Source organism: Chrysoperla carnea, chromosome 1 (assembly GCF_905475395.1).
Source record: "Chrysoperla carnea chromosome 1, inChrCarn1.1, whole genome shotgun sequence".
Taxonomy (NCBI): Eukaryota; Metazoa; Arthropoda; class Insecta; order Neuroptera; family Chrysopidae; genus Chrysoperla; species Chrysoperla carnea.
Genome location: NC_058337.1, coordinates 107,239,978 through 107,255,618, shown reverse-complemented (window position 1 = coordinate 107,255,618; position 15,641 = coordinate 107,239,978). Strand labels below are relative to the sequence as shown.

The following is a 15,641-nucleotide window of genomic DNA, read 5'->3' as shown; positions in this document are numbered from 1 at the left end:
AGAAAATAATCAACCAAAACAAGTTAGCTTACAACCTTGTTATGTTTGAGCCCACAAAATATTAATGGCTTTCGAATTAGTTAACTTCGGAAAAACCCTATTGCCTATTGAATACTCTTCAAACTCTAAAAATCTTTTGACAAAAGTCGTGAAATTTTCCGAAATCTTATTCTATTAATTTACTTGAAGTTTCTGAATAAAACATAAAATCAATAGAACTGATTAAAATTTATCAAAGTTTATAATACTAAATGTCTAAATATCTGGATTTTGGATGTTTATCTATCGATTACAACCAATATTTGGCAATATTGTACGAAATTAGTATGTAGTGGATTATTGAAAAATTTGATTTTAGGGAAATTGTAAAAATGTTTATTTACATTCATTTTGAACTAAGAACTTCAAATTTAATAATGATCAAATTTAAAAGATTTTTATTTTTATTTTAAAGTATTTCTTAAGAAAATCGACTATAATTGAATATATTGATGTTCAGAGTTGGTGAGCGTATTTTGTATGGATAAAATGTTTCTGGGTGACGGGTGGTGACAAAACAACCCCCCATTCAATGAATGGTGGTGAATAGTATGCGAATGGAATTTTAATCGACATTACACATCGAATCTGTGAACAATTGTTTTTTTTTTTTTTTTTTGTATTGTGTATACTACTTATATATACATTCGATAAAAGGGCATATTGTTTATATAAATTTTGTTGTTATTCCAAATGTTCGAACTACTGTTTTTTTTTTTCGACAGTTAAATTCATGTTAAAAAATAATTATTTTTTGATTTTTTTTTTTTTTTTGGTACACCACTGGGTTTTTGTATTCAACACAACGTACTCATTTCTCAAACCATTTTTTGTTGTACTACCTTATCGGCACAAGAATATAACTACATGTATGATTCAAGGTTGAGTGGACAGAGATCGCTACTTGTCATTTAAATTACCACCCTGCGTTTTTTTTAAACAGGATTACATTATGAAATTTAATCTTTGTTACATGCAAACACAAGAGTGCTTTTTACTGTTACAATTAAAAACAGTAACCCTTTTTTTGTATGTGTCATGTATATACTAAATCCCTAAAATTAGGGGTGAAAATTCAGTTATTATTTAGAGTAAAAGATTATACTTCTATTAAAACTTATTAAAAATTCATGAAAGGCAATTCTTCATTTTATTTTCTGTATAATGATTATTTGTTATGGTAATTTTTTCGTACTCAAAAATGGCGTTAGATAAACAAAATAATTTCAATTCGAATGCTGGATAATAATCAATTTTTCAAACAAAGAATTTTTGTAGTAATAATGAAGTTTAATTTTGAAGAAGGGTATTTTGTATATGTGTATATATTTTAATTTAATCAGGAATTTTTACCTTAGGGGAATTTTCTGTGTATGTAAAACTTATGTAATAATAAATGATATAACCCTTAATTTTTTGTTACCCAATATAATTGTCAACGGTGATATTACTTTTATCATGTGTTAACAACAATTTTTTTTAATATGGGTTAGAAACAAAAAGGACCATCATTTATTATTATTAAAAAATTTTTTTTAGAAGATTTTTTTGAAGATATTTAGTTTTGAAATGCTTAGGTACTGTTAATATTAGGGAGAGGCTACATAGATAGTTTTCTCAAGAAGCCTACTCAACTATGCAAAAGATTTCCCTATTTCTTCCTCCGTGTGTTGGTCGAAGTAAAAAAAAGTTTTAATTTGAATATTTCGTCTTATACCTTAAAAGGCTGTAAAATGAAAGAACAGCAATTCTCTTAAGAAGGGATAAACGTCTGACTAGTGCCATTCTGATCCATACTTCAGGCTTTAAGATATCAAGCGTGCATCTCTTAATAATCTGATGTCATCAATATGATCAATTATTCTTTGTCAGCTACTCTATCTTTAAAGTTGTTTAGCCAAGGTGTTTCTCGGCTCTTTAAAGTGTAAAGAGAGATGCAATCTTATTTTGTAAAATAATTTATATCTGAAGTAATTTAGAGCCAAATAGGTTAAAAATAGTCAATTTGCAGTACTGTTTGTAGTCAAAACAAAAAAGTCCCCGAACATCCTGCTTACTCTGTCATTTGAATGTTTACGTTCTACATGGAAAAGGGGGAATAATTTTGTATTTACGAAACGAAAAAAGAAATCTTCTTTGAATTAAATAACGTTTTTGCAGATGTATGTTGTAATGGTATTTGAGCTGGCAACTTTCAAGAACTTATTTTAACACGGCTGAATTTCGGATATTTTTTCCATATTAAACTACGGTAGGAATGAGGTACTTCTTGAGTAGAGAGGGTTTTCGTCAAGTAACGCGTGATGCTTGTCAGTAAAATAATCAAATTTCTGTCGGAAAAATAATTATTACATTCTTTTACTATTAAACTAAATCGAATTAAAACTACGGCCACACTCAAATAATTTGAAAACCTTTATCTTTTAAATTAATGAAATAAAAGATATCTGACGCGCTATTAATAACGTCAATATTGTTTGATAAAAGGACATGAATAATTGTAATTTAAATTGATAAAAGGACATGAAAAAATATTTTTTTGTATTAGCCTTTTTCCTGTGAAGACTAAAAAAAGATCTGCTAGATGGCAACACTAGGGTGGTACAAATATATCCTGCCATCTAGAGGATATTTTCAATCTTCAGAGGAAAAAGGCTAATTGTCATAAAATGATTTTGAAATCAACAACTTTGGCAGCTTTTTTTGGGAATGCGAAAAAAAATTGTAAACACAATCGCTTTCAGAGATAAGGCGAACTTTAACCTTTCCTAATTTCAAAAAGAGAAGAAACGTCAAAAATCCAGTCATTTTAAAATCAAATTTGTCGTGACGTTGCCAGCGCTTGTACCATAAGATGATAAACTCCCTAAACTTGTCGTCGATACTCTTTAAAAACTCACAAACATGAAAACTAACAAACAAAAACGGACTAGCAGACAAACTGACAAACAGACAGACAATTGTCGAGACAACGATGGTATTACGTTTTATAAAATATACACTTTTAAAACTGGAAGAGGAGATTGACAAATCACATGTCAGTTGATCCCATATATACGAAGTTGTCGGTTTTCATCTATATGGCAATAAGAGGAAGACGACACTTATGTTTTTGTATTCACTGCTTACTTACTTGAAGGAGACCTCCATGGGTGGGAGTTTCTTAATTAGAATATGTCTTTTTGATTTTTTAGATTATTCACATGTATTTTTTTCTCCAAATCCATTTTTTTTATTTAAATCAATGGCTTTGAAATAATTTTTTTTTTTGTTATTTTAAGTTTTTTTGATATACTTTTTTAATGAATTATAGTAATTTACAATTAATTGTAGTCTCTGTCTCATTAAAATATTTAAATACTTAATTAAAAACCAAGGAAAAACTTTTCTACTGTCTGTATTACAAATACGAATCCAGAAAAGGATAATTCATGCTATTCCTCCTCAAACAACAAGTATTTTCAGTAATAATTTTCCTTTAGGAACACTGCATTAAACTTCCAAAAATACAATAATCTAGTATTTTTAACGATTTACCGAGTACTTTATCAAATATTTTCAGATTCGCTCCAAAATGAAAACTTTTCGCGGAGAATTTAGGGTATTATCTCAAAAACTACTTGAACAATCGTTAAATAAACTCGATTTTTTATCCTTTGGGGCATGGCTATCCTATATATAAATTTTCGTACAATTCTGATACAAACTCTTTCGTAATTTTCTCAAATTTTTTGAAGGGTAGGTAAATTAAGTAAATTTTTTTGTCTCCGATTTGGTCCCATTTATAATACAAAAATTAGGTAACTTAGATTATCAGAAAAATACGCCCATCGAAAAATAAATCTAATTTTCGTGTTTTTCAAATTTAAAAGATTGTTGCTACTGACAAGTCAAAAAAGCAGTCCGGCACCAAATTAGCAACGAATAACATACATAATAGGAGTAATTACGATTAGCTAATTCATACTGATGATGACTACTTAGTAGTTGAAATTCATACTTATATAGGTAATACAAAAACTGATATAGGAAATTGGAGCCAAAACTGAAATTTTATTTCGAAATATCCTAAAGACCTCATTTATTTTTCGATAATATTTATATATTTTGAAATGTCCGTGTTCATTTGCAAATTTTTATTTTTTACAAACGTTAACGCGTTTCATCTAAATTACTTAGTGGAAATTTTTATTTTTATAAATAATTTTATTAGATTTTAATCAGAGAAGGTATATTATAATAAACTTACGCTTTTGGGCCTAATTAAGCTTACCTAGGTAATTCATTCAGATTTCAATGTTAATCTAAAAATAATAATTCATATTATCAAAAAGAAAATATGATGTATGCATAACAAAATATAATTTTTCAAACAAAAAACAATGTGAATTGAATCAAAAAAATACTTTATCAAAAATATAATTTCGTGTAAATAGAATTACTTTTTAACGAGGTGTTCGCGTGCGTACATTATAAATACGCATAACTTATACATGATGTTACCAAAAACATAAAGAAATAAAAACTATGGTTGTATATGTTTTGTTTTGTTTTGTTTTTTTTTTTTTTTGTTCAAATTTCTCTTTAAAAATATTTTTTTTATATTTTTGTTAAAAATATAAAAACATTTGAAAAAATTAGACACAAATTTACCTCTAATTTAGGTATTTTATATTTCATAGCTAAATATTTTGGAAGATAATTTTAAGAAAACACGATGAATTTAAGTATAGTAACAGGTAAAAAATGTGTGGCAAAAATTATTATTAACCCCCGACTTAAAGGAGGGATGTTATAAGTTTAACATATGTCTATTTATCTGTGTGCCTGTCTGGGTCATCGTAGCTCTTAAACTTGTATGATCCGACTTTGATTTTTAAACCTAATTTGATTGAGAGCATTCTCGCATTCTTCAGATGCGAGTTTAGTCTTCCGTATCCTATGACACCAGAAAAAGAGCTGATCTCCTAACGAACAACCAATTTGTACAAAGAAGTTATATAAAACATAGAGGCTTAAAAGCAAAAGAAACGCAATAAGTTAATTATTGACCGTTAAAAAAGAGACCAAAGAAAAGGACGCGCTATATTAATATTTTGAATTACGCGTACTTTTTTTAGGTCTCTCTATAACGATCAACCGTTGGGATGGCCACTTTACTTGAGTTTGTAGCAACAGATGTGTAACTGTACATAATACTTACACATCGTATGTAGCATACATACACAAATTATACACACACCGCTGCATAATCTGTAGACAATTTTTTCGGATATGATTTAAAATGTGTCAGTTTTTGTTAACTGGTTCATAGATTTAGTTCCAACTTTGATAGCGAATATCATTTTCAATTGATTATCTTCTTAAAGGGGCGGTTATTCTCATAACTTTTATTTTACTCAAAACAAGTGGGGTTTCGGACATTCTACCTTAAAATAATTACTAAAAATCCATATTATTTGTCACATAATATAATTGAAGTAAAAAAAATAATTATTTTTAGTTTAAAAAATCGTATTATTATTATTTTTTTTAAATAAGTTCGTCTTGTATTTATCAATGTCAATGAATTGTTTTGTAATTAATTTTAATTAACGTATATAATAATATAATATACAAATATATTTTCTTTACAGAATGTTTCAGGAAGAATGGCGAATAGTTTAGGTTCATATTCATAGGTGAAAATAAACATTAAAGTTCTTAGTGTTCCAACAATACAGGGTTGGTTTTATTTCTATAACACTTGAGAATATGACCAATGTTAATAGGAACTTGTAAATTAAATAATGCACGTCTTCTATTCTTAAGCATCCCAAGAATAAAAACAACTCCTTTTTTTGAAACGCTTGAGAAATGAACTTTGATAGCAACTTTTATGTTTATTTGATATCCCTGTATCTATATGTACCCAAAATACTTAGTAGTGCTCTTGTTACACTCTGTAGGAATTTACAATTGATATTATTTATTTATTTTATATTTTTTAAATTAAATATTTTTTAACCATTATTTTGCATCGTTAAATTGAATAATATTCTTGATAAGAAATACATACAAAGTGTAATAGGTTTTAGACATATTTTGCATTTATTATCAATTATTAAGAATATTCAGTTTATTTTCTTATATTAATTACTTTTATTTTTTAATTTATTTTATAATCTATTGTTTTCTAAAAATAAAAGGGAAAATTAGAGCAAACAATTGATTTAGTAATAAATAAATTTTTGCAAAAGCAAAACTATACCTTCTTCGCCCATTCCCGTTGGTTAAGTGGCACTTAAAATCATCAGTATTATCTTAGATCAATAAGACTTCAATATCAAATCGAATCATCAAAATGAGATAATAGTTTTTTTCAACAAAAAGGTTTTTTTTGCTAAACTCGCTGTAAATTTAAAAAAATTCCATTTCTGTGATAAATTTTCAAATGATGGATTAAATTACTCATTTAGATTATTTGTATGTCGTAATATATAAAGCATAAGTTAATTTCCCAAACATATCTGTCATATGAAGGTATATAATATCATATTTTATATATATGACTACCATATTTCTGTCTTTTTTTACTATCTATGTATGTCTTATATTTCTACTCTCTCGATATAATGTCAGCCATTTTGGACTATTCATTATGTCAAATAAGAAGTATCTTAAATTTATATCATACCATATATTTCATAAAAATTGATATTTCCATAGTTTTTCGAAAAACCCGGCTATATGCAGATTAATTCATTATTTTCTAATTTCTTAACGTAAATTTTGCTCTAAAAATTACTTAATATCCAAAAATTACTTTTTTTTTGCTCGAAAATATTAAAACCCGTAGAAATTTTCTTGTGATAATTATTTCGAGCTTTGAATTCTTGAGCCGTTTACTCCAATCCAGTAATTTATTTTACTGTGTTGAACGTCAACAAAAAATTTGATTTGTTTCACCCCCTTATTTCTTTTATCAAAGAAAGCATAACATAATTTTCAAATTAAGATGAGCATTTCTGTGGGCTGTATTATGCATTTTGTTAAAATATATCCCCTTAAGGACCCACAATAAAAATATTTAGCTAGATTATAAAATTATTAATTAGCTAATTAATAATTTTATAATCTAGCTAAATATTTTTATTGTGGGTCCTTAAGGGGATATATTTTAACAAAATGCATAACATAATTTAATTATTTCTAATTATAAAATCCTTATTTCAAGTAATTAAGCTTTGATTTTTTTTGTTTTCAATTTCTACAGCAATAACTAATTAAGTTTCCTGTAAAAATATTAAAATACTAACTCGACCCGTGGGGAATTGCGCAAGCTAGAGAAATATTATAAAATTGATACCAAATATCAATAGTAATTTACTTTCTTTTTATTTATAGGCAATTTCATTACAGATATGATATTCAAATTACATAATGAACTGAATGAAATGTTATAACTGTTTTCTTAAACCTGTTTTTCCCTAAGCTGTACATTATTAGAATGTTCGTCAATTTTACGTCAGTAGCGAGCACGATAAGCTTTGAAATGAGGGATAAATCATGGAATTTGCTAAAATAAAAATGTGGACAGGAAAAAACAGGCTAGATAAATAATATATAAGATTTTTTTCATAAAAACATGGGTAAACCGCAATAACTAAACCAGACATTTGCAAAAACCTATGATGTGATCCCTATTACTGAATAATGTATAAATCGTTATAAGTTATTTAAGTGGTTTTTACATAAAATTTTAATTGGCTTAAAAATGTTTTTGTCATACATACTAAGTATTCACGGTCCATCTAATGTCATAATTGTACACAGACTTTACATATGGTTTTTGAAATTTCCATGTCGTCAAGAAAGAATTGACAACATCTCTTCAAAAAATCATTTTAATGTCATCCAGAGACGAATGCATTGCATTTATAGAAAAAAAATTTACAATATTGAATTAAATCAAATGATTTATTAAGAGAAATTTTCACTGATAAAATTTGATAAAACTGTCCGAGGTCAAACTAATCGTCACATGAAAAATGTCATTCAATTAATTTTATCATCTTCTCCGCGACTATTTCTGAATTATATTAATATCTTTTGTGTCTGGGTACGATCTAATTTCTATTATATAAAAAAAAACGACCTTTTTACTAAAAATTTGTTCTTTGTTTCTTTACAGATTTTGCTACGCTGCTACAACGCTCCTGTACTACATCAATCATTTCAAGTGTTAAGCTGCTTGTGTAATTTAAATTTCAAGTGTAACAAAGTATAAAAGAAATTTTTTGTAAAACAAAGTGCAAAAAAGCGCAGTCTAATATTATAATCTTTTTTCTGTGAAAAATTTATTTAAAAAAAAATTTGTGATTCGCGAAAGTATGTTGTATTTATTTTTTGTAAAATTTAAAAAATGGCGTTCCATTTATTAAAACGTGCATTATTTAAAAAATTAAATATTTTTAAGTAATCAAAAAAATTACTTAGCTTAATCTACATAGCTTAGTGTAAATTTTTCCTATTTGAATTGTGTATTGGTTTGGCTTTATTCAAAGCCATTCCAATAAAATAAAAATTAGCAAAAATTGAGTTCAAAAGTGATTGTGAAGTTGTTGATTTTAATTTTGGACAGCCCTCGTGTGGTGGTGAAAACAACTGTGATAATAGTATGAGTTCTTATTTTGCAAATTCGTATATGCCCGATTTACGGAATGGAGGTGTCGTATCCGCGGAACATCCTCATCAACATCAGCATTATGGGGCTGCAGTGCAGGTGCCTCCACAGGGTACAACGGGTGTCCAATCCGATCCAAACTCATGTGGAGGCGATCCATCGGTTGTATTGGGTCGGCAAGGTATACCACCCCATCATTATGGGGGTCCACCAACGGGTGGCCAACCTCCACAAGGTATGCCATATCCAAGATTTCCACCATATGATCGGATGGATATTAGGAACGCCGCGTATTACCAACAACAAATGGATAACGGGGTATATCGACCGGATAGTCCGACCAATATACATATGGGCGGGAATGGCGCACCAAATGGGCATCAAACGCCGGTAGTATATGCTAGTTGTAAATTACAAGCGGCTGCCGTTGGACAAAGTGGTGTATTAGGTAGCTCGGGTAGCCCACCATTAGATGGATCTCAGGCGGCAATGGGTCATCACGGTATGACACATGACCATCAACAACATCCGCATATGAATGCACAACCGGCACACGCGCAACAGCAGCAACATCATCCGGGCGCGCAACATCCGCAAGCCGCACAACATCCACAAACTCAACAGCATATGATGTATGGGGGTGTACAGCAACATACAACGGGGGGTCCGGGCGCGAATATGCATCAAGTGAGTGCTGGACAAGGTCCACCGGGTGCACAGACACAAAGTGCTCAACAACCTCCGCCTGTAACAAATACAGCAGCATCATTACCTAGTCCGTTATATCCATGGATGCGAAGTCAATTTGGTAAGTATCTACAACAGACTGTCATTCAAATTTTTTGTTAGGTTAGATTTTTGTTCGGTACTCTACATATTTAAATTTTTCAAATAAACAGGTGACCCTACGTATTTCTTAAAAACAACACGGAAGTCTTTAAAGATCTTATCGCTAGGTGGTCTTACTTTTTCAAAAATATGAATATTTTTTCTATTTAGTTATCTTTTTCAATAGAGCAATTCCCAGCAGGTTTTCGTTTCTTACGCAACGTTGTCTAATAATAATAATATATATGCATATTATTCTATTTTTGTTGATTTTGGCTATTTCATGTCATTTTTGGTTTAAGATAATTTATTGGCTCTCCACAAAAGGAATCAATTGTAACATTTTATTTAATTCTTTATTCTAATTTTTCTTTTTAAATTCTTTTGTTTAAACATATTTACGGTTTTTTTTTTAATTTTTCAAGCGCATAAAAATATGCCTTAGAATCAATCAATTAAATCAGTAACCAAGTCCAATCAGCAGTCAAGTGTCCAAAAAAATAAATTAATTATCCATTAGATTTCTCCGTATTCGCTTCGTTTCGCATAGTTTTGCAACCCCCCCCCCCCTCACCATCAATGACATCAGGATATGAAAGCAAGACTAAGAAATAACTCATTCTGTCTAGGCTTAGTTGCGGCAACATATCGGAAGCCACATGCAAATTTACAGATAGTCTAAAATAAAATCACAGAATCCAATTCACTGTCTGGTTGGTTAAGTCTGATGACGCGTTTTGAAAATAGTTATATTTCCGAAGTAGATGTTCATGAACATAATTTTGCGGAAATAAAATGCTTCTTCTTGGCCTCTGCAATGTTATAAATTGTGGGCACCTTCGGGCATGGTGAATGTTTTAAAAAAATATGAAACTATTACGTTCCATTCACGAAAACATTTTTAGTTTCTCATAAAATTTATTTTGGAAGCTATTAATTCTTCTGCAAGTTCTATCAAGTGGTTCCGTGTAGATATTTCAAAGTTTAATTGGATTTCAAAAGTTTTTAGGAAAATTTGAAAGCAATGGAAGGCTACCAATATTTGAAGGAATTAATTCATTTCGCATGTAGCAGTAATTTTTATTCATGTTAATTTACTTTGCAAAATTTTTCGATATACTGAATTGTATCTTTTTCAAGTGCTTCTACATATAAATATGTTACTTAACTAACTGCAAAATCAATTTATTTTTAAATAAAGGACGAAAATTTTGAATAATTTGAAGGAATTTTCTCAGGACACTGCTTTTATTAAAACCAGCGATCAGTGGACCTTTCTAGAACAGTCTAAGATTCAGAATTTTAAGATAAATTTCGTACAAATCATAATTATCAATTTTTTAAATGTACCAACGTTATAGAATTTTCAAAATTTGAATACAAAAAGTAATTAATGAAGAACAAATCTAAATATTTTCTCACACACTGACTAAGCGCTCTGACATCATACAAAAAAGTCATTAATCTTTCGAAAAAAAATTATCAAAGAAAGTGTGATAATTTAAAAAAAATAACAAGAATAGAATATAAAAAAACTATGAACGAACAAATGATTGAATAGTATCTAACAAACGAATCATAAAAAAAATAATATGTCAGCCATTCTTCATTTTCAAGCGTATGTCGGCTGTAGTACGTACTGCTGTTATAATAATATCCAATAATAGGCGGCTCTATGAATGTTATACCTTAAAAAAAGTTATGGTATTATATTGTGTATATGCGTACATACATGTAACATAGATAAACTTGAAGAAGACTAAACTTTGAAGAGGACCTCCTAGTGTGCTATGTGCATTTTTTTATATTTTTTTTGAAGATAAATAATATTAACCATTCTCTCAATATAATATTGAGATGTTAAGAAATAATCATTGAATTTTGAGAATTTAATCATAATTCCAAATCATTAATCAATATTTGTATTATTTTTTTTTTCAACAAGTTTATTGATTGATGGAGGATTTTATTTTATGATAAATTTATCAAATTTATGATATCTCAGATTCTAAAGCTATAATATTTCAAATAGTTTTTTCTACAGATTATATGCTGGTGTTTAATCCACATTTACTGAAGCAATTTTAATTATTTTGGACAATATCAAATTCGCAAGAGCAGATGCAATTTCAAAATACTAAAATTGTACAAAAACAAGTGAAAATAAACAATTGACTAAGTTAATTGTTGAAATACCATGCCAGTGTTGATTACTCTTGTCACATTACACATACATACATGTCACACATATATATCTGATATTCCCATATAACACATACTTTACAATTTGCGCTCTCACGGTTGGTGTATACGAAAAAATGTTTCAAACAAAAGTTGTTTATTTTTTTATAAGGAACATTTTTTACATTTAAACTTTTGTTTTATCTCTTATGGTTTACAGGATGGGTCCTACGGACACAGACCCAATTGACCAATGTGGCTCATTTACGAACTCGATCTCACTTTTTAAGTCCTAAGCACCCCACAAAAATTTCCGCTTGATATTTTTTTTTCGTTTTTGAGTAATCGTGATGGCAGACAGACAGACAGACAACCGGAAATGGACTAATTAGGTGATTTTATGAACACCTATACCAAAGTTTTGTTCATAGTATCAATATTTTTAAGCGTTACAAACTTGGGACTAAACTTAGTATACCTTCATATAATATACATGGTATAAACAATTATGTAAAAATTGGTTAAATCTATTCTTAAATTAAATTTCACTGACTAACTTCAAATTTCTGAAACTATACTTTTAAAAATTTACATTAAAATCAATTTGTAAAATACAAAATGCTCCAACATATAATACGAATAAGTTCTACCAACATATAAAATAGTTGACTAAAGTAGGTACTACAACGATATAATTTTATTCTATGGGGATTATTTGAAATGGTCGTAAAAATGTCAAATGTTAAAACATTATTACTTACTTTACTATACTTACTAAAGGGGCTGAAAATGGTTTTATGGTGTTTTAAATTGTTCCTTACAACCATTATTATAATCTGTTTGATCTTCTTTAACGCTTTAACCGTAATAAAATTCAATGTTTTAAAACAAGTGTTTTCATTAGCTTAAAACTACCTTCGTTACGCAACGCAGTTTTTGAAATAATCTAATGAACTAATTTTAAAATAAAATGAATTTTTGTATTTAAGTTAAAGCTATTTTATTAATTTCTTTAGCCAAGTTTTTATTGTAAATTTACTGTTCTTACTTAATCAATTAAATAGAATCGATTATATGATAATTAAAAAAAAAAACCAATTTTGTAAAATACTCCCCAAATTACTCGAAAACACATTAATAAAATTTTCGGATAATGAAAAATTAACTAAAGCATACATCTGATCTTTTTTGACATAATTTTCTTTTGCTTGTTTAAAAATTTGAGCTCGTTTATATATCATAAGAACTCATGTAACATAATTTCTTTATAGCTTGCAATTTACGACTGAAATTGTTTAAAGTTTTTGTGTAGTAATTTTGCAAACTTTCACCCCAAAAATAATTTTAGTATACAATTTTTAACCTTGAACAGTTTTATTAAGGTATACTTAATAACAGTTTGGTTTTATTGGGGGTGTTTATTGTCTTTTGAAATATTTATTACGTATTTAAAAAGTCAATCCTATATGGAATATTGTTCAATTCTATTGTTACATAATATTTTCTAAATGTCAAATTTATTGCATGGTGACTATAGAATTGCATTATTTTTAATATTTAAATTTTTCGTTAGTCATTCGTTAGATTTTGCTTGTGTAACTACGGTAATACGTGAGAAGTTTTTAAGGAAAATATCGATTTTCCCGTGCGTGCTTGATTTTTGTGAACGATTTTCTAGTTTCTAGTTACAAAACTATCAGTTCGTAAGTAAAATTTTGTAACTTTTTTTTATATGTCTACCTGCTAGGAAAATTCTTAACCCCGAAAAATTTGATAAATATAATCAGTTTATATTGTGTGCTTGTCTGGGGAGGTACATTTCTGTCGCCTTCTGACTCCGCTATGGAAATAAACAAATTTAAATGTAATTGTTTTGAATGGAGAGTCGATTTTGATGAAAATCTGACCAGCCGATTTAAAGTTATTTTCTTCATTTGTTGCCAATCGGGAAATAAATCCATCTCCAGTTTGAGGTAGATTTACATTTATAAAACACAAAAAATTCAAAATTATTTTAAGCATCCGACGCAAATCATCATCTACTAACGATGTATTGTAAATCGTTTACAGGCTCCTTAAGGTTGATCGGATATTAAGGCAATGTACTTATATATAAGATTCTGAATTTTTTATAAGCTATTCATTTATAACCGATACGTGTAAAAAAGCATAGCAAATGTTGAATGGATACATTTTCGATGATGTTGCTCCACCTTCTAAAGATTAAGAAGTAAAAAACTTCTACTTTTATAAATTTAATCCAGTACATAAAAATAAAAAAAAATCCTCTTACGAAGAGTTTTGTAAATATCTTAATTAAAACAAATTCACGAAAATTTTCGCCCAGCAAGACCAAAATCGATTATTTATTATATTTTTGGTCATTAAATAATTACATAAATCCCATGACTAGTTGAATGCTATCTATATTAAAATAATTATTATACAAATTAAAATTTTATATTTCTGTTAAAAAAAATTAAGAATGTATTGTAAAACTGTGTTCTGTCCGATCAACCTTAAGGTGGATATAAATCCCACTTGATTGCTCCAATCAGTGCACAACGCAATGTGTGTATTGCAAATAAAAATGTATTATAAAACCATTTGATGAACATTAATGATGATATGATTATTTAAATGCGCATATAATGAGCATGCAATGCGGACAGCGTGGGTTGTCCATCATATAAAAATAAAATACATTGACTGTTAGCTGCATGTAATAAGTGTATTTAAAAGTGGATAAACACTGTATGTTTATTAAACACATTTATATAAACAAAAATTGTATGTATAATCATGATATACTAAGAGCCATATCACAAGTGCGGAGTCCGCGTATCACTTTGAAATTGACTTTAGTTGATATCTCAAAACTACTCGCGCAATCGTTAAAGGGGTTTGAATTTTTAACAATTTGAACAAGCGTGAGGCACTCAATTTAAAATGTTGAAAATGAATCGGAAGGCCTCATCTACTCCACATGCCTAATTATTTTCAATTCATTCTTGATATTAAGCGCTTCAAGCTTTTAGATATAGTCGAGTATAAGTAACTCATAGATAAAATTATTTTCTACTTTTTAGAACAATAAAAGCTTGTCCCTTAAAAAGTATTTTTTATTAAAATTTTTAATATAAGACTAAAATATGTATATATATATCAAATATGGTGGAAACGATGGGAAAATCAGAACACCACAATTTGATAAAATTTACTATAATAGGACAACTTTGATTCTAAATATTGAAAAATCAGCTTCATTTAAAAATTCTCGCTTAAAACCCTTACAAAAAGCTGTTATTTCGATGTTGTTTTCAAGATATCTCGAAAAATTTCGTCAAATTTGTATACTAACAAGGAAAGGACAAGAAAATTTTGATTGATTTTGCGAATTTCTCTGGAATATCAGCCTTTATATACGATTTTAGCCGATAATTAAAAAATTAGCGTACTACTGTATGCAATTGTTCTTGTGATCAAAATTTAACAGGTCTAGCTCCTGGTGTAATATTAACAAAAATTGTATATGTATAATCATAATAAAAATAATGACATTGTTTACAATTTAAGTCACTTTAAAAGTATTAATAATGACTGTTTTTTTTTATTTTGTGTGTATCATACATAATATAGTAACTTTTATTTTTATTTTTTAATGAAGTGTTAATTATGCATACATTTTTTTAAATTATCTCATCGGAATTTATAATATTCTATCGTGTAATAATAGTAAAATAATTTATTCAAAAAATAATGAAATATATATTAGTGTATCGGATTTTTTTTTGAATAAAAACAATAATTATTTATTATTAAAAATAGATTTAAAAATTTTTATTATCTTGGGGGTAAATTTTGAAATTATTATTGAAATTACTGACTGTAGATCAATCATTCTTTTAAATAAAAATAACAAAAATAA

At 28.1% G+C, this 15,641-nt stretch overlaps 1 protein-coding gene across 3 annotated transcripts in view; it reads left to right on the top strand.

Annotated features, from left to right (window-relative positions):
- The first annotated feature begins 8,496 nt into the window (after positions 1–8,496).
- The window catches only part of LOC123302400 (homeotic protein antennapedia-like), a 45,356-nt gene continuing 38,211 nt past the window's right edge, over positions 8,497–15,641 (top strand). For all 3 annotated transcript variants that reach the window (XM_044885343.1, XM_044885327.1, XM_044885335.1), the window contains exon 1: positions 8,497–9,512. In XM_044885343.1, coding sequence (XP_044741278.1) covers positions 8,699–9,512 — 814 coding nt within the window. In that variant the 5' untranslated portion in view covers positions 8,497–8,698. The remainder of the gene's footprint in view (positions 9,513–15,641) is intronic.